This window comes from Eriocheir sinensis, chromosome 62, assembly GCF_024679095.1.
Source record: "Eriocheir sinensis breed Jianghai 21 chromosome 62, ASM2467909v1, whole genome shotgun sequence".
NCBI classification, from domain to species: Eukaryota; Metazoa; Arthropoda; class Malacostraca; order Decapoda; family Varunidae; genus Eriocheir; species Eriocheir sinensis.
In genome coordinates, this window is record NC_066570.1 from 7,619,680 (window position 1) to 7,639,169 (window position 19,490).

The 19,490-nt window shown below is 43.4% G+C and overlaps 2 protein-coding genes across 4 annotated transcripts in view; one reads left to right on the forward strand and one right to left on the reverse strand.

Moving 5' to 3' along the window:
• The window catches only part of LOC126986718 (interleukin-1 receptor-associated kinase 4-like), a 26,013-nt gene extending 22,137 nt beyond the window's left edge, over window positions 1-3,876 (reverse strand). Inside the window, exons 1-2 of one of the 3 annotated variants that reach the window (XM_050843087.1) lie at window positions 3,376-3,876; window positions 512-772 (exon numbers count right to left, since the gene is read on the reverse strand). In XM_050843087.1, the coding sequence (XP_050699044.1) occupies window positions 512-735 (224 nt within the window). In that variant the 5' untranslated portion in view covers window positions 736-772; window positions 3,376-3,876. Of the gene's footprint in view, window positions 1-511; window positions 773-2,329; window positions 2,610-3,375 lie in introns of those variants that run through there. The other 2 variants (XM_050843086.1, XM_050843088.1) reach the window with 2 other exon arrangements.
• A 1,487-nt stretch (window positions 3,877-5,363) lies between these two features.
• Window positions 5,364-19,270, forward strand: LOC126986721 (pyruvate dehydrogenase [acetyl-transferring]-phosphatase 1, mitochondrial-like). The gene is made up of 3 exons (XM_050843089.1): window positions 5,364-5,865; window positions 15,632-15,818; window positions 15,917-19,270. The coding sequence occupies exons 1-3, from the start codon at window positions 5,701-5,703 to the stop codon at window positions 17,083-17,085; spliced, it is 1,521 nt and encodes a 506-aa protein (XP_050699046.1). The 5' UTR covers window positions 5,364-5,700; the 3' UTR covers window positions 17,086-19,270.
• The last annotated feature ends 220 nt before the right edge of the window (window positions 19,271-19,490 follow it).

Genomic DNA, 19,490 nt, shown 5'->3' on the forward strand with positions numbered 1-19,490 from the left:
CATGCGTGGACAGCAGAGTGACATTTCTGTGAGGAGGTATTTCTCGCAACACCGGCCTGCGTAGTGGACTGCCGCCACCATGTCCCGTCTAGCGCTGCGTATTTCCGTCGCCCCACACTGCATGGCGAATAGGTTTAAACTACCCAAACCTAACTTGACGTAACCTAGCTAACGGGGGGGCTTCGCCCCCCTCAATCCCCCTTCTATTTGCAACGGAAACTCTCTTCCTCCTCTCTCACAACACTACCATGGCGGTCGCGAGTGACGTAAATATTTACGAAAAAAAATTATATCAAGAACAGGTGATTTGTAACGGCAAAGCAATACGGCAATGTGTTCTTTGGACACTAAATCCTTTACAGAGCACCAAGGTGTTCGTGGCTGTGAGACGGGTGACAATATAGAATAATACTGAAGTTATTTGATCCCTCCCTCATTAACCAGATCAAACACAGACTGGGAAGCATTGCAAAGCCTTATCTCCAAACTGAGTACTACTTCTACTACTCACAGAATGTCATCTGATGAGTACTTCCTGTGGTATTGTTCACCCTCAGGGAGGGGCATCCCTGGTGTCCAGGGATGACCTGGCACACGGCCCATCACCTCCCGCCACCCGTGGGTCACTTCCAGGATGTGTGCCAGCTGGGACTTTGCCCATGATGGGAGCAAACGCAGCTCTGAGGTCGCTGTTACCCCAGAGCCACCATTGTCACCTTCCGTCACTGCCTGCATGCTGCCCGGGCTCAACACTTTTTTCTAAGCCCTCCACCTGAAAGAAAAAATTTGTTAAATTTGTAATGCATAATATCTGTTTCACATAAGATGCTGCCACATCCTTCCTCTTTTTATTTTATTTATATTCCATATGATGAATAAAAAGTTTTATGAGGAGATAAAAAAAATTATACATGAGCAACTTATATATGGAAAGGATTTGTAGAACACTACATATATGGAAGAGAAATTAATTTATGGAAATAGATGAAGAATAACCTGGAGAAATAACCAGGCTTAAAAAGACAGCTATATATATCATGTGCATGAGTGGGAATAATTAAAAGCTTTTTGTATTTCGAAGATCTCTGAGGAAATGACACCCATATAACAAAACAGCTATTCAATATACTTAAAATCATGAACATGGAGTGGCTACAAAAGTATTGCTATTGACAAAAAGTTATGGAAAGAACAATTTATATTTCACTGAACCCTATACACCCTCTAATGATTGGTATTCCAGCCAGCCACTGAGCATGACAATTTACATTTTACCAACACCATAGGACAATACTGTAATTAACCCGGTAGCAGCGACGGACCAAATTTATGGCTTTACCGTGTAGCAGCGACAGGCCAAATTTATGGCTTTACCGTGTAGCAGCGACGGGCCAAATTTATGGCTTTACCGTGTAGCAGTGACGGAACAAATTTATGGCTTTACCGTGTAGCAGCGACGGACCAAATTTATGGCTTTACCGTGTAGCAGCGACGGGCCAAATTTGTGCCATGATATAAACCCCCCAAAAATAGATGATTCATAATCTGATCACAAATGCTTTGATATATATTATGAAATGGTTTGTGTGAGTGATGATTTTTTCCATTTTTCTCGCTTGGAGGGACCATTAAGAAACATAATCCCCGCAGCTACCGGGTTAAAGGGGGCGGCAATAACTACCAGAGCCAACTGAATCCCCTTTTTTGCCTGAATGGTAGAGTCTGCCAAGTGCTTCCTACATCATGGGTGCAATGCTAGCAACAAGTATTTATTATTTGTTGTCTTACACTATATCTGTAAATGGATACTTTTGTTTCCCACATTCATTATTAAGATCTTAGCATTGACACTCTCCTGGCTGTGTAGTTAAACCCCGCCAAGCTCTGCCATCTGTAACAAATATCTACTTAGTATGAATATCTGGACAATTTATGGTTTCTCCCAACCAACGATTTTCTCACGTGGTTCATGTTTTTCTGGTGATAGATGTAGTGAATTGCACAACTTTGTACCTCATTTCCGTCGCAAATGTCTACTTTTCGAGTTATCACGATCTCAACTGATACCGCAAAAACTCTAATAAGCAACAATGCACTTACCAGCCTATGTCTTATTAGATTATGCTATGTTGTTAGATGAGTTTGGATAGGCTGGCGCATTGGTTGGTGAGACCTTTCGGTTCTTTGCCTGACGGTTCACCCTAGCATGGCTCATAGGGAAAGGTCATCCAGGTAAGAAATCCAGGAAAGTTTGAAATCCAAGACATGGATGTAGGTAAAGTCTTTAGCGATTTGCAGCAATGTAATAAATGATGAATACAATACTCACAATCACTCCATCATTTAAGACCAAAGCACCTCTGGCAGGGGTTGGGTGTCTTAGGGCTAGTAGATCTCTATAATGACTCTTGAAAGCGTTAAGGGTCGTATTATAAGACATTTCATGGCCCGAGAACACATATTATTTGACAAGGCTTTCGTAGGAGTTGTGGGCATTTCCAGTAGTTTTATGACCCTGGTGGTAATTTGAGCCTTCCTCTGTACCATGAACCTGTAGAAACACTCATTAGAACTCCAGTGACCTCCTCTTTGACCTTTAGAAATAGCTGAAGTGAAAGTGCCTTATAATACCCCCCATTTAATAAGTGTACAACCTTATAATACCGCCCATTTAATAAGTGTACAACCTTATAATACCCCCCATTTAATAAGTGTACAACCTTATAATACCGCCCATTTAATAAGTGTACAACCTTATAATACCCCCCATTTAATAAGTGTACAACCTTATAATACCCCCATTTAATAAGTGTACAACCTTATAATACCGCCCATTTAATAAGTGTACAACCTTATAATACCGCCCATTTAATAAGTGTACAACCTTATAATACCGCCCATTTAATAAGTGTACAACCTTATAATACCGCCCATTTAATAAGTGTACAACCTTATAATACCGCCCATTTAATAAGTGTACAACCTTATAATACCGCCCATTTAATAAGTGTACAACCTTATAATACCGCCCATTTAATAAGTGTACAACCTTATAATACCGCCCATTTAATAAGTGTACAACCTTAATACGCCCATTTAATAAGTGTACAACCTTATAATACCGCCCATTTAATAAGTGTACAACCTTATAATACCGCCCATTTAATAAGTGTACAACCTTATAATACCGCCCATTTAATAAGTGTACAACCTTATAATACCGCCCATTTAATAAGTGTACAACCTTATAATACCGCCCATTTAATTAAGTGTACAACCTTATAATACCGCCCATTTAATTAAGTGTACAACCTTATAATACCGCCCATTTAATAAGTGTACAACCTTATAATACCGCCCATTTAATAAGTGTACAACCTTTCAGCTGGTGGTGGGTGATGGTCGTTGTGGTCGTTAGCCGTTAGCGATCTCCCCGCACTGGCGTCCTGCAGGGCCCTGGCTTGGGACACACATTGCTTCAGCGGCACAACTCCAAGAACCAATGGACGCAATGCATATCTTTAAAAAGGCTTGCAACTCAATGGTTTATCTTATCTGTGAACCAAACTCCAGTGAAGGATCATCATCATCATCATCAGCCTGTCCCTGTAGTGGGCGTGGCCGCAAATCTACTTCTCCTTTTGAGCTGTTCCGCTTTATAACGCTTCTTTAAGGTCTTCCAGGGTTCTTCTTTACACTTATATAGATCTTCAGAGATTAAATTTTCGTCCAGTTTCTCCTCGTAGTACGTCAGTGGGTGAATCCAGTATCATAGGTGTATAACTTAATTCCCTACCCACTCTTATGAATTCACTTTGCTTCACTTTGCATTTCTATTTTCTTTTAATTTGTTCTCTACACTTAATTAAGCAGGAGGAGTCTTACGAGGGTGATATTCCACACCTTGCTTGTTTTTGATATATGATAATATCTTCGTCCGTTGGAAGCAAGGTATAAATTTGGTTGCAAGAGTGACCTTTTTCGGTTCTCACATCATCAATTTCTAAAGGTCCAAGAGTGGGTCACTCGGGTTCTAATGAGTGTTTCTTTAGGATCACGGTACAGAAGAAGGGTCACACAACCATCAGGGTCATAACACTACTCCTGTAAATGCTCACACCCTCTATATATGAAAGACTTGTCAAATATGTGTTCTTGTGAGGCGAATTGTCATATAATACGACCCTTCGGTATTATAAGACACTTTAATTGGCTTCTCACATCAGCTATTTCTAAAGGTCAAAGAAGGGGTCACTCGGGTTCTAATGAGTGTTTCTTTAGGATCACGGTACAGATCGAAGAATGGGTCACGTACACTACCATCAGGGTCATAACACGTACTACTCCTGCAAATGCTCACATCCCCTTTATATGAAAGACTTGTCCAATATGTGTTCTTGTGAGGCGAAATGTCATATATAATACGACCCTACGGTATTCTCTAAGACACTTTGGCTTCTCACATCAGCTATTTCTAAAGGTCAAAGAGGAGGTCACTCGGGTTCTAATGAGTGTTTCTTTAGGATCATATGGTACAGAAGAAGGGTCACACTACCATCAGGGTCATAAAACTACTTCTGGAAATACCCACAACTCCTACGAAAGCCTTATCAAATATGTGGTCTTGTGCGGCGAAATGTCTTATATAATACGATCGCCCAAGTACTCATATTTGACAAGGCTTTCGTAGGAGCTTTGGGCATTTCCAGGGATAGTTTGATGGCCCTGGTGGTAGTTTGACCCTTCTTCTGTGCCGTGACCCTAAAGAAACACTCATAGAACCCGATTGACCCCCTCTTTGACCTCTAGAAATAGCTGATGTGAGAACCGAAAGTGTCTGATAATGCCAAGTGAGAGTCCTTCAAGTTTCCGTCTGCAGTACTGTGTAGGTCATATTAACTTGCGTGGTTCTGCAGACAACGCCACATATATTATAAAACGCCTTCTCTTTTAAATAAACGCAGTCGTGTTAGAGGATCGAGCTCCCATGTACGTATAGGCCGTGATGGGAATATTAATGGGAATGATTGCCTCACATTGTTATATATATTCCTGCTGGTGTCACACACTGATGTGCCTTGAATTAATGATATCATCGCAACATATGTATATTTAGCAATGTAACAAATCTACCACTGTACGTTATATAGCAGGAATAACCGCAGTACACGCATGCATGGTTTCCTCCTTATCGTACCATACATATATTTGGGGTGATTGGCGCGATCACTACACTTTGTGAAGAGGAGGTCAAGGACGTGACAAATAAGAAAAGAAAAAAAAAAACCTTGGCAGGCACTACAATGGACAGGGAGGGAGTGTTGGCAGGTCGGCCTCGCTCTCGCACCGCAGCGCCACCCGATTGTCGTACTCTCCTCATTGTATAAGCAGATTTCTGACCCAAAGCCGTCGCACCCACACAAAATTAAATGGAGTCATGCTTCTTGTTAAAATCATTGATCAGTTATGTTATTATTGTGAGTTTGAAGCATAAGTGTGCGTTCCGAAAGCAGCTTTGATTATCGTCATTTGTATTGGGTTATCGCACACCTGCAAGGCCGCCCGCCCGTCTGCTGCGCCTTGTAAACAGCAGCAGCCAGCAGCAGCACCGCGGGGCACGGCGGAGAGGCGGACAGGCGCGGATCGGGGCTCCCTTGATGTAGGGCGTGATCCTCATCAAACAACAGCCGCAGCTACGTTATGGCCAGAGTGTTCCTCCACTTAGTGCAGAATGTAAAGCCAGTGTCTCACCGGTTGGCCCGCGGTGCGTGGTGTGGGGCGGCGCGCCAAGGTGGGTGGCGGCGGCCCCTGCACACGAGCCCTGGCCTACACGCCTTCCCGCGCCCCAAGCTCTCGCCCCAGGAGGTCAGTGCAGTGCCTTGGTGACCCATGTTAGGAAGGTTGCTGCCAAATATTAACTCGGAAGACCGAGCTTCAAGATTCCCATATACTAAGCTTTCCACACAAATGTATTCAAGGAACCTAAAACCCTTTTAGATACAGAAATTTGTTTTTTCAAGATGTGTCACATTTCTAATAATGCTGAAGTGTAGGAATAGTATTTGGGTAAAGATTCGTATTAGGTCCGTGCCAGTATCTCATAATCTACTTTATGAAACATCAGTATCTCTTCATATATCTTTTCTACAAACCTTCAACAGTCATGGAAACGCTTTGAAAATCCAATTCAAGGACTTTTTTTTTACTCTTGAAAATAGGGATAATGTTTACAAAAGCGCGTCGCCTCCTCTGCTTGCCGCGGCGACGCTGCAGCCGCCGCAGCCGTAAAATAGCTCGCAGAGGGTTTAGAGTCGGGGAGCATATTTAAACTACTCCAACCGAACTTTACGACCTACTAACGGGGGCTGCGCCCCCCTCGACCCCCCCTGGACCCCCCCCCCCCACATGTATACATGTGGCTTATTTCAGCAAGGAGGTATTTCTCGCAACACCGGCTGCACCGTCGCTAGAGGAGGCGATGCGCTTTCGTAAACATCCCCTATTTTCAAGAGTAAAAAAAAAGTCCTTGAATTGGATTTTCAAAGCGTTTCCACGACTGTTGAAGGTTTGTAGAAAAGATATATGAAGAGATACTGATGTTTCATAAGGTAGGTAATGAGATACTGGCACGGACCTAAAACGAATCTTAACCGTATTTGTTTCAACATTGACAATTTCTTCCATTATTTAACCCATAGGCTTTGGCTATGGGAAAGCCGAGAAGTGGCCGAGAAATGACAAAATTACACTGCATTTTGAGACTAAGAAAAGAGCATGGGACGTACATCAGAGTACTCCTCTCATAACCATAAAGCTGTTAAAAATATTTACTTTTACTCAAACTCCATTATTATTGGGTGTCGTTTGTTACAAAATAAACAGTCTTGTGATGCGTGGCAGCTAGCTGAGAGTTGCTTGTTGTCTACTATAGGTAATTTGACAAGTGAATACTGTATGGATAGCTCATTCAGTATGCCATTACCTTAGTGCACCACCTATTACAAAAAAGCACACCACAATGACCCAGGGCATTCATGGTGGGTTGCTCTACGCCACCACCACCTACAATTAGCTCGAATTAGGTGTTATGGTGAGCCCTTTTTAGGGTCCACCATACCACAGCCACGACTCGTGAAAGACCTGAAAAGGGTCTGCCGACGTTCTCGGGTTAATGTGTTATGAAAGAAACTGAATGTTAAGTATTTCACTATTCCCCTCCTTTTTGTCGTTGTTTTTGTATTTTCACCAGCACGCTGGCTGGCTGGTGCTTACCTATGATTGCTTACCTATGAAAAGATAATGGGGAATTAAGAAGTGTTCTTGTGATGATCCCCACCTCTAAGACCTGTCAGCCACCTGTCCTAGTCCTATGTTCCTATCGTACCTAGTCTTAAACGTGGCTATTGATGGGGCAGTTACTACACTCTCTGGGAGTGCATTCCAGGGGTCAATAACCCTGGGGGAAAACCAGTTCCCTTTCATTGTGGTGTGCCAGTGGTTTGGTTTGCTCAGCTTCATGGAGTGGCCCCGCATATGGTTCTTGTTCAGCTGGAAGAATTTTGTGTAGGGGATGTCCTCATAGCCATGCAGGAGCTTGAAGGTCTGGATCATGTCTCCCCTCACTCTCCTCTCCTCCAGTGTCTGTAGACCGAGGTGCTGGCAGTGTGCCTCATAGGGCAGTTGGGCAAGGCCTGGTACCAGTTTCGTTGCCCTCCTCTGCACCCTCTCAAGGGCTTGAATGTCACGCACCAAGTAAGGAGACCATGCCTGGGCTCCATAGTCCATTAGGGGGCAGACCAGAGAGAGGTACAGTGGCAACAAAATGTCCTTGGTGAGCACGCTAAAATTCCTCTTAATAATGCCCAGTCTGCTGTTCGCCTTAGCAGCCACCGTTGTTGTATGGGTTGAGGACTTCAGATCGTGTGCCACAACTACTCTGAGGTCTTTTTCTTGTGTTAATTTCTCCAACTTACTGCCGTTCAGCTGGTAGTCCGTTAGCTGGTTGTTGCGGCCTATATGCATGGTCTTGCACTTATTCGTGTTAAATGTGAGCAACCACTTGGCGCTCCAATCCTCCAGGCGCTCCTCACGTTGGAGAGCCTCTGCATTGTTCTCGGTCTTCATTACTCTGTATATTTTTGCATCGTCCGCAAACAAACTGGCTGTTGACTCAAGGTTATTGTTGATGTCATTTATATACACCAGGAAAAGGACTGGTCCCAGGACTGAACCTTGTGGTACTTCACTTAGCACTGGTAGCCAACCTGAACGTTCCTTCCTGATGCATACCTGGTGAAATCTGCCTGTAAGAAAGCTCCTTATCCAACTCAGAACATCGCCGTCTATACCTATAGCCCTCAACTTGACCATCAGCCTCTCATGGGGAACTCTATCAAAAGCCTTCTCACAGTCAAGGTAGTTCACATCTACACAGTGTCCGCAGTCCACAGCGTTGGTCAGGTCGTCTAGGTAGCACAACATATTAGTCAGGCAACTCCTGTTTTTTCTAAAGCCATGTTGTGCATCCGTTATGAGCGTGTTGTCTGTGAGGTGCTGTACTATGCTTTCTCTGATGATCTTCTCCATGACTTTGGATGCTATGCTGGTCAGCGATATTGGTCGGTAGTTGAGTGGATTTGCCATGCTCCCTTTCTTATGTATGGGTGAGATGTTAGCCTTCCTCCAGTCAGGTGGCACATCACCAGTCCTCAAAGATGTTGCATATATGTCCATGAGTGGAGCACACAGTATGTCAGCACATTGCTTTAGTACATAAGGCGATATTCCGTCCAGTTCTGGGGCTTTGCTGTCATTAAATTCAGAGTTTCTTCTTGACTTTCTCCTTAGGTATGCTGATGTCATTTAGTTTCGTTCCATGGTACACTTGACTTGGTGCTGGGATGTTTTGGCTTATGTCTTCCCTAACAAACACTGTGTTGAAGGCTCTGTTCATCTTTTGGGCAATCTCTCTGTCTTCTATGTCTTCTCCATCGGTGGTTTTCAATTTCGTAATGCGTTCCTTTACGGTGGTTTTAGATCGTACATATGCCCAGAAGTGCTTTGTGTTGTTTGTTGCATCGTTCACCACCTTCTTCTCAAAGTCATATTTTGCCGCTTTTGTTGCCAAAGTTGCAGTGTTCCTTGCTCTTTTGTACTGCTCACGGTTTCCAGTGGTTTTGTTCCCCCTGTACCTCATCCACATGTCTTTTTTCCTCTTAAGTATTCTTTTCAGTGCAGCATTCATCCACTTGAGCCTGGTTGACTTGTTTTTTCCTCTGGGTAGGGACACATATTTTCACAACCCTTTCATAGTGTTCTCTGAACGTCTCCCATTTCTGGCTCACAGATTTGTCCTTCATCTGATCATCCCAGTTTATCTCCCGAAACAAGTCTCTCATCTTCTCATTATCCGCTTTATAAAAGTTAGGTTTCTATGTACAATCCTCTTGCTCCCTTGGTCTTGAACCTGCGGTGATGTTGAAACACAGGACGGCATGCTTACTCAATCCTAGTGGTGCAAGGTATATTACTTCACTGATTTCGTTTGCTGTCTAGGTAAACACAAGGTCAAGTCTGGATGGATGGTCTGTGTCCCTTAAATGTGTCCATTCCTCTATTTTCTGTGTCCAAAAGTTATCGTTCACTGCTTCCAAAAAGTTTGTCGCTTGTCCCGCACCCTGAGTACCCTCCATAACTGTTCTCCTCCCAGTTAATATTTCCATAGTTAAAGTCTCCACAAACTAATATTTGACTATTTACAGAATAAACTTCACTTAACCTTATGAGATCACAAATGAGATCATTGTTTTCTGCTGTTGAAGAAGATCTATCGATAGCTCCCAGTACTAAGTTTTTGCCCTCCTTGCTTTTTAACTCACACCAAACTGATTCTTGAGCATTGTGGTCAACAAGACTGGTTACTGAACTTAAATCTATGGGCAGGTATTTTTTCACTAGTATTGCCACTCCTCCTCCCGGGGCATTCTGTATAGCTCTGTCCTTCCATATGACCGTGTACTGGTCTGTATTGAAAAGTGTAGGATTCAGCACCTCACTGTTGCACTTTGTCTCCGTAAGAAAAATAATATCTGGGTCCTCTTCACTTAACAATACCTGTAACTCTGCAGTCTTGTTGGCCAGTCCGTCAAGATTGGTATATATACACTTGAATGCTTGGTGTGGGGCTCCTGGAGGTTTACCTATATTTTCTCTGACAAAACGTCTTCTGGGTGCGGTATTCCTTTGCTACCCATATCACCTGTTTTTTCTCATGGTCCACAATCCACTTGTATGCCTTGTCCCTCTCATCTCTGTTCTTTTCCAGTGCCTCGGCTATGAGTTTTTTCCTCTCTTCTCTCTCCCTCTTGGTCCTGTCCCTGAAGATACTGATCTTCCTTATTTCCTGGTCTTCACTTTCATTCAGATGTCTTGTCTCTCTTGCTACTTAACCAACCATGTCTGCCGATTCAAATCTCACTCTCAGGGGTCTTGGGTCCGTGGCATAGTTGCGATTTTCTTTCCCCCCGTGAAGCCTTGTCGTGTCAGTGATCTTGTAGTGTGACTCGTCCACCTTCATGTGCCTGGAGAATACCTTGGTCACATATTGAAGGTCCCCAGCCTTCCCTATGGGCTATGGAAGAGCCCTGCAGAAGGGGTTGTCAGTTTCTAAAGGGGGCTATTAGGGAGCTTGTCAGAGACAGACTCAATCGGCTGATGAGGACTGGCGTGTCTCTATCCCCCTTCTCCATTTGAGTGGTATAAAAGAAAAACACTATTTGTTGACAGTTATGAAGTCAGTCTTTCAAAGCACACCAAAAAGAAAAGAGGAAAATCCCTGTCAAAGCCAAACAAAATCAACCCAACATAACATAACCTGCTGTGAGAATTATATATACTCCTCCTGATCCCCCAAATTAACTAAACATTCATGCAAGCAACTTAACTTACTTGAACTAGGTACTTCAGAGGTTTTATTGATGTGGTCTTTCATTGACTTGTAGAAAGTTTCCAGTCTGGTGGCATGGGTTTCCAAAATATATATATATATATATATATATATATATATATATATATATATATATATATATATATATATATATATATATATATATATATATATATATATATATATATATATATATGCTATAACAAGGTTATGCCCATTATCACCAGTATCAAAATTATGCAAGTAAATCCTCAGATTAGTAAACATTGATATCACTTACGTATTTGCCTCATCAAACCCCTGCTTTAAAATTGAAGAGTGGAGCGGGTGGGTTTCACAGTGTTAAAGGGTTACGAGACGGTTCGCCGGCGTGCCACTTCACCGACGGTCTCTGGACGGTTCGCCGAATTCTTGGCGAACCGTCCAACAGTCAAAGATTTAAATTTTGGTTGGAGTAAAGTATCACCTCCTACCGTACTGGCCAGAAGTTAATACATTCGTAGATGGGTAAATATAAGTTTTTTTCCATCACTCCGGAATTATTCGTGCGTAAGGATATAATTATAAAAAAATGGAGACAATAATGGAGGTAATAGTGGTAAGGGAGTTTGTTAGTAATGTCTGCAAGTGTGAGGGAGGAGGAAAGTGACCACTTTGTATATATCATGACTTAAGTGAGAAGTAAAAAGGTGTAGCTTAAATATTTATGTAAAAACGAGTTACGAAAAATAAAATAATTCTATTGGTAGCAGAATGAGTATGAGAAAGTAGGAAGAAAGTAGATATATGTAAGAAAATATATTTTAGTAGCAGAATGAGTATGAGAAAGTAGGAAGAAAGATATGTAAAAAATAGTGTAGTGGGTGATATCCTGAATTTTTTGTCTACCTACGAATAATTTCTGGGTGATGAAAAAAAACTTATTTTTACTGTTACCCTTATTTAGTGCTTGTGTTTTAACGTGTTATAACAATTAAAAAAAAGAAAAACCTATCTTATGCTGTCATCACTCTTACTACCAGTGCCATCAGTGTTGGGTAAACAAATGTGTTCATAGTTTCTGGACAGTATCGGCGAACTGGCACACCATCGAATTGTCCTGCTGGACGTATCGCCGGTGAATGAAATAAGACGGTTCGCCGGTATCGGCGAACTGGCACACCAGCGAAACGTCCTGCTTCCCGTTAAAGTCCACCTTCAGCAGATGATAGGACAATGTTAGTTCTTGGAGTAATTCTGTCATTTTCCTTGAGGCAGCAGTGGCAGCAGCAGCCAGGGTAGATGCTTAGGAATCTTCATTTAAGTGCTGTGTTAATGACAGAACACTTTTCACGTGGATATGCACCCTTATTTAGTTCTGGCAGCATTATTTCACCATCTCGTGGCATTTTAGAGGGTCCTGGTCGTTTTGGCTGTGAGCCATTTAGGCCGTAACGCCCAAACTGGCAAATGGCCGAATTATCAAACGACCAAAACAACATATGGCCTAAATTGTTTATGGCTGAAATGACAAACTTTATCAAGAAGTTTTGTTCATCGTGACTGCAGCATCCAAGGGACGTCAATGTCAGCCTTGATAAGCCTATGTAACAGATGACTTTCTTGTTGATGATGCCCGCCACTTATCTCGCTCCTGGATGGGTGCACGGGCGTTGCCAGTAGCCACAACAGTTAGAGGAAAACGGCCAGTGTGACACTGCCTTGAGGCAGCAAGGCCGCTGAACGGGTGAGTGCCGATGATGACGTCATCGGACTCACAGCGAATCATAATCGTGTTTTCAGAGCTCAGCCAATCGTATTAAGGCTTCATCTGTGGCTTTAAAACAACCTGTTCTCTATTCCTGTTTTCTTCCTTTTTCCAAGGTACATATTTTGAGATAACAAGGGAGTAAAGGAGGAAAAAAAGTGAGCTCTGGGGGGCAGCATGAGCCAATTATAATGGCGCCACCATAAACAGTTGCCTGCGTCATGACGGGCTCGGGGCTGACCATCAGGCCCAGATGGATAGTCTACCGGCGCCATAGCCCATATGTAATAAAAAAAAAAATTATATATCCAAGGGTTGGAACAGATAAGCGCTTTTTCAGTGTTTTCAATACCTTGAGTTTCGCGATCCTTGAGTTTAGCGCTATACCTTCGGAACGAAGTGAGCGTGAAACTCTAGAGGGTACTGTAGATCTTATTTCGAACGACTTTCTCACTGGTCCTTTCGTCTCTCTGGCCGAAGCATCTCACGGCCTAAACGTTCCTGGGGCCGAAATGTCTTGCGGCTGAATTGTCTAATGGCCTAAACAAGTTATGGCCTAAATGGCCGAAAAAACCCGGCTGAAGAGTCCCGAACTCATTTTCAGACATTGGCAGCCTCCTTAAGACATGACTTGATAAGAAAATAAGAAAATAATCTGGCTTGACATGGTGTCTTTTCCCTATTCTCCTGAGCACATCAGTGAATTGTTTGAATAGCAATCTTGGGATCAATGTTTTGGGTTAGGATAAACATATTTCCTAGTCAAGGAGGGAAACAAACAAGTTTAGGAATGAAAATGCACTTGATAGAAATATAAAACACATTATGGCCACTGCATTCCTTGTGGATTTCAACAGTGTAAAATCTCCCCTCCTTCAAAATTCAAGAAGTCCTCCATTGAAAGATTGAATGACTTTAGCTTCAGCATGAATGAACAACACCATAACTGGAGGTTGACATTGTATACAATAGATTCAATAAAACCTAAAACTTGCAGCGCAGTGGTATTTTTGTCTAGCTTGCTTATGATATTTGTGTAGATAAGGTTGTAATAGTATTATTTAAAAAGTACAATATCAATATGATAATGCACTTTCAAAAGGCATGTTGTATAAAGGGAAGAGAGTGAGCATAATTTTCCTTGCATCCTATGTACTGATGGGCCAAAATATCCCTTTGTAGGAACTCTCATTAAAACTTTCAGAATATTTATTTGGGACCTTGAAATAAGGCTGGAAAGGCTAAAAGCAAGTATGATAATCATGTGGTGATTAAGAATTGCAGCTTAATCAGTGAACTGCAGATTAATATGGACTGATGAGCAAGGAGCAGCATATACGAAAGTTTTCTGACAAACCTAGAACAAACTTTCTATTCTCATATAGCATCAGTGCCCCCAAAATTGTGGATTCAGGCTTTGTACACATTTTTTCAAAACCAGCACAAAATTAGATGCACCACAGGACCACCATTCTCTCTCTCTCTCTCTCTCTCTCTCTCTCTCTCTCTCTCTCTCTCTCTCTCTCTCTCTCTCTCTCTCTCTCTCTCTCTCTCTCTCTCTCTCTCTCTCTCTCTCTTATTTTTCAGCAGTCCAGTGTAACAGGACTGATTAATTTAAAAACATGCTCATCCCCCACTTCCTTCACCATGATTTTTGCTAAAGTAGAAATGCAGTCTTGGTAGGCATTAGATTTGATGTAATTTTACTTGGGTAGCTGGGGGATTTATCCTATCGGGGGTCCTGCATCCCTGCCCTACGGTTAGCAGTCAGAGCAGCCCCTGATTTGGGCTGGTTCGGGGGAGGGAATTGCACCCCTCCCCCACTTAAAAATAAAATCAAGCCCAAACAAATTAAAAGGTAGAAGTCGGGGTTGCGTTGTAAGCCTTTGCCACGATCCTGTTTTGCTGGGGGGGCCTGGTTACATGGTAGGCTTCCTAGATGTATCTGCATCAGGCAAGCCTGTCATCATTGACAGGTGCAGGGCAAAACCTGTGGTGCTCCTGCATCTTTAAGGAGGCAGGACCCCCTAGACCCTCTTTTTGTTTACCGGGTAGCCAGGGAGTTAGCTGCGCGTGACTTCACTGCAGAGGGTGGGGCTAGCCTCCGCGGGATAAAAACCTTACAACCTGTCGAAAATATGCTGTCGGGACGGTGGGAACATGCCGTGTGGGGCCAGTGATGCCTGGTGAGTGGCGCGGAAGCTAGCTAGGAGGCAGCAATTTATTTATTTATTTATTTTTTTAGCATCAGATAAAAACCGTCTTTAAAAAATCCGTCAATAATGAGGGAGCACTGTATAACTTATAGGTGGCAGATCTAGTGAGCTGGGAGATGTGCTCCTTCCATGTAAGTTTGCTGTCCAGGGTGACTCCAAGTAGTGTTGCTGATGTAACTACCTGGAGGGGTGTCGTTGATTGACACCACAGGGAGAGCAACAGGGGCAGAGGAGGTGTTAATGTGTAGGAGTGTAGTTTTGGTGTTATTGATGGTAAGGTACAATCCTGAGTGAAGGAGGCCAAGGAGACACCCACATATTTTATGGCATGAACAAGTTGATAGATTCTGTCAGGAAGTACTCAGGATAGGAATGGGGCCTGCATGGAGACTTGCCTGGAGGAACCCCCTGGGTCTGACAGCGTAAGGTGGGCAAGGCGACTCACCCACCGGCGTTTGTCCCAATTAATGGATTGGTAGGTTTAAGAACAGAGGACTTAATCTGAGCCATAGGGGCTGTATGGTCTGAATATCTATGTAATTTTTTTTTTTCTCTCTCTCTCTCTCTCTCTCTCTCTCTCTCTCTCTCTCTCTCTCTCTCTCTCTCTCTCTCTCTCTCTCTCTCTCTCTCTCTCTCTCTCATAAAACTCAAAACTTAACAAAAACAAAAGTTAATTTTTTATACAAGGAGGCTGCATCACTAATGAATGTGTCTGGTACACAGGCATCTCAACTCTTGCGTCAAAATGAGGGAGTGGTGCAAGTCAGTGGGTGTGGTGACCATGAATGGGCACCAGATGAGGTCGCCCCAGCAGCTACCTACTCCATAGACATGGTTGATTCAAACCAGCTGGCTTCCAATTTGCCCATTGAGGACAAACTTGCTGCTGCCCGCTGCCTCCACACCACAGGTCAGTGCTGCTGCTGCAACTAACTAATAACTTTTAAATATTTCACTCAGATGATTTTGCCCCCAGGTAAATATCTAATAAGGTGATGCTGTTGGCAGGTTACCTGTTTGGTATATTTGATGGCCATGGAGGACCAGAGTGCAGCCAGGTGGTGGCCAAGAGGCTGTTTGACTACATCGCAGCAGCCTTGCTGCCACGCACAGAACTGCGCCGAGTGGTGGCAGAGTGGCAGGCAGGGGCTCCAGTGCCACTCACACAAGTTTACAATGACACCTCTAAGTTTGTCCCTGAGCTGCAGGAAATTTATGATGCCTCTCTCTTGCGCTACTGCAACCAGCTGCTGACCTCAGTGTCTGAGGATTTCAGCATGGAGGAAACGTTGGCCCGGGCCTTCTGCCAGCTGGATGGAGACCTTGGCCGGGAGGTGGAGGAGAACCAGCGTTCAGCCGTGCTGGAGCCTCTGGTGCGAGTGGCCCTCTCTGGCTCAGTGGCCTGTGTGGCCCATGTGGATGGACCTCATCTTCACTTAGCCAATACAGGGGACTGCGGGGCTGTACTGGGCAGCCAGCGGCAGGAGGGTGGCAGTGGATGGCAGGCACAGCGCCTTACCCAAGACCATACTTGGGAAAACCCAGCAGAGGTGGAGCGGGTGGTGTCTGAGCACCCATCCTCTGAAGCAGAGGCTGTGGTGAAGGACCAGCGACTGCTGGGGGTCCTCATGCCCTTCAGGGCATTCGGGGATTTTCGCTTCAAGTGGGATCGTGAGAAGCAGGTGAGTATGGTCCAGCGCTATGCTGGCCCCAACAATTTGATTCCCAACTGCATCACCCCTCCGTACCTCACTGCCATGCCAGAGGTTACTTACCACCGCTTGCGGCCCCATGACAGGTTCCTGGTGATGGCTTCAGATGGGCTGTGGGAGTGCATGAGTGCACTGGACTCTGTCATGCTGGTGGGAGAGTACATGTCAGGCCGCCAGACCCTCCAGCCAGTGCGTCTACCCCGCCAGGGAGTCACCCTTGGAGAAGTAGAGAATTTGTTGGAGCAGAGACTGAAAGGCCTCTCCCTCAAGCCTGTAGACACTAGTGCTGCCACACACCTCATTCGCCATGCCATTGGGGGTTCAGACACAGGCCTGGACCATGCCAGGCTCTCACACTCCCTCACACTCCCCCCAGAGGTCCGCCGCTACTTCAGGGATGACATATCCATTCATGTCATATTTTTTGATTCCAACTTTTTGAGAGTCTGTCCGATAGAGATCTAAGCCATACACTGCTTTATTTCTTTACAGTTACTTTGCTCAAAAATAGAAATGAGGGGTTTTAGCAGACAATCAAAAATTCCTTTGCAAAGCACCTTTTAGCCAATCACTGCTTTGCCTCAGCTTGTGGTCTTGAGGACCTGTTCCATTTGTTAAGTAATTACCCTCACATATGTAAATAGCATACCACTTGTTATTCTCTGTGGAGTGGAATGTCTATGTTCAGTATGAGAGAAGCTGTGAATGAGTGATAGAGGAAGGAGAGGAGCACCTAGCTGGACAACTGAGGTAAACTTTGAACAAACAAAAGGGAGATAAAAATGTACAGCCAGCATGTACTAGTTGGCTTTGTCATCCATACATAGAGGTAAAACAAAACAAAAAAATACATTGGTGAGGGAAGGCCAGGCAGCAGTCATTTCAGAGATGAATATTAAAAAAAAATAAGGGATATTTTGGGAGGATTGTAGAAGTCATTTAGCAGTGTACCTAGGGGTGCAGCAAGGTAGTCTGCAGTAGTGTGGTGCTTTCCTGGCAGTTGTGCAGGAGAAACAAATGTGTTTAAAGTGCCATTCATAGTGTCATAGTTTTTGCTGCCTGTCTGTCGTCTTCATGCAGTGAGTGTGATGTAAGCCTTGAACAGCCACTACAAGAGGCTTTTAATCCTCCTCCTCTCCAGACCGCCACCCCAACTCTGTCTGGCTCCTGAAATAGACAGCTTTATTGTCTTTAATTAATCAAGAGTCATTATGGTAAGAGAAAGGAGAGTACCTTTCCCTTCATCATTCTATCTTAATCAGAATCAATAATACAGGTGCAAATTATTTCTGCTTTTAAGGGATGATTCCCTTCCTCATGTAAGATTTAAAATACTGAGGCTAAATTCAAACAAATGTAAACTAAAGGTTTTGCTGTACAGTTAACTGTCCCCACCACTTCCTTGCCATTATCGACTTGATGCTTAATTTCTTTCAAGTCCCTCGACCATACATCTGGATTCACTCAGGACTCATAACAAAATGCATTCAACCAGGAACAGGCAAGTGGGGTGTGGTCTGTCTTGGTGTAGGGACAGTGCTTTGTGAAGGCCCCCCCACACATGGCTATAGTGTGTAGATAACTGGTATGTTGGAGATAAATCCCATGCTGGTAATCTGAGATTATTTATGAGTATTGGTATGAATCACCTAGGAAGGCCTTCACCTTTGCTCTGAGCAGAAGGGAAGTGTCTGATACACAGGGGTCTGTTACCTACTGTAAATATGGAATTATGGTCATTTATATTATTTTTAACATTTCTACAGTAATTACCAATCAATTTCATAAAGTTTTCAGCTGGGTAATTCATCTGAGTTTTTGTTTCCAGCCACAATGGGGCAAGTGTCCCGGTGCTCTGTGTAATGGTTCATCAAGTAGCTTTATACAATCTGTTTAGAGATAGTTTAATTTTGTATATGTACATATTATGGATGCATGAGATGTACATTTGTAGTACTTAATACTAGGAAACTTTCCATCATGTACATAGGAATGAATGACAATGACAGTGAGTGGGTATATCACAAAGAAGTGGAGCCTGCATGGTCTGGCCTGTTTGTTCCTGCCCATCACTGCCGCAATATGTATGTAGCGCATTGGGATTGTGAGCTGTAGTATGCCAAAAGCATTCTGTGGCTGTTCGTGTTGGAGACTCACTCTCATCCTCACACTTCATTCAGTCACTCTTGGCATTTGGCAGTCAGAGTGACAACTCTTCACTGTTCATTAGTAGGAGTTGTTGCTCCAGATTTACTCTGCTGCAGGTCAGCATGTACTTTGTGTTGTACATCCTTCTTAAGACCTTCTTCATCCCTTAGTGTTGTTACTAAGTGCTTGCTACATGAAAGATATCTAGTTACTCTTATCCTGTTTAAGTCAGCAATAGCAGCAGATCAGATACAGGCAGGCTCACTTCACATACCTCTTCAACAGATTCTATCCTGTGCACTATGAAATTTTTCCTTCGCATCATTTTGTATTTTCAAATTTGTTTAATGTAAGTATTTATTAACCTTCAGTTCAAAGTGTTTTGTTTACAGCTAGAGTGGCACAAGCTGTGTGAGGGATGGAGTGGAGTATGTATGTGGTGCCTTGTGTTAAAGCAGCAATACTTTACTGGCAGTCTACCTAATGAAACATAAAACCTTCATTGTTTGTGTTTCATTGATGAGTTAAATCATGTATTTTGTAAGGTCAGGCAATGAAGAGAAACATGTACTGTGTATATTTATAGAATCTATATCTATCTATCTATATATATTTACACACACACACACACACACACACACACACACACATTCATATACAGTGTTAGAGCAAAAGAGTTAGAAGTAGTAGAGTAGGATTGGGTGTGCTGAGAGGGAGTGCTA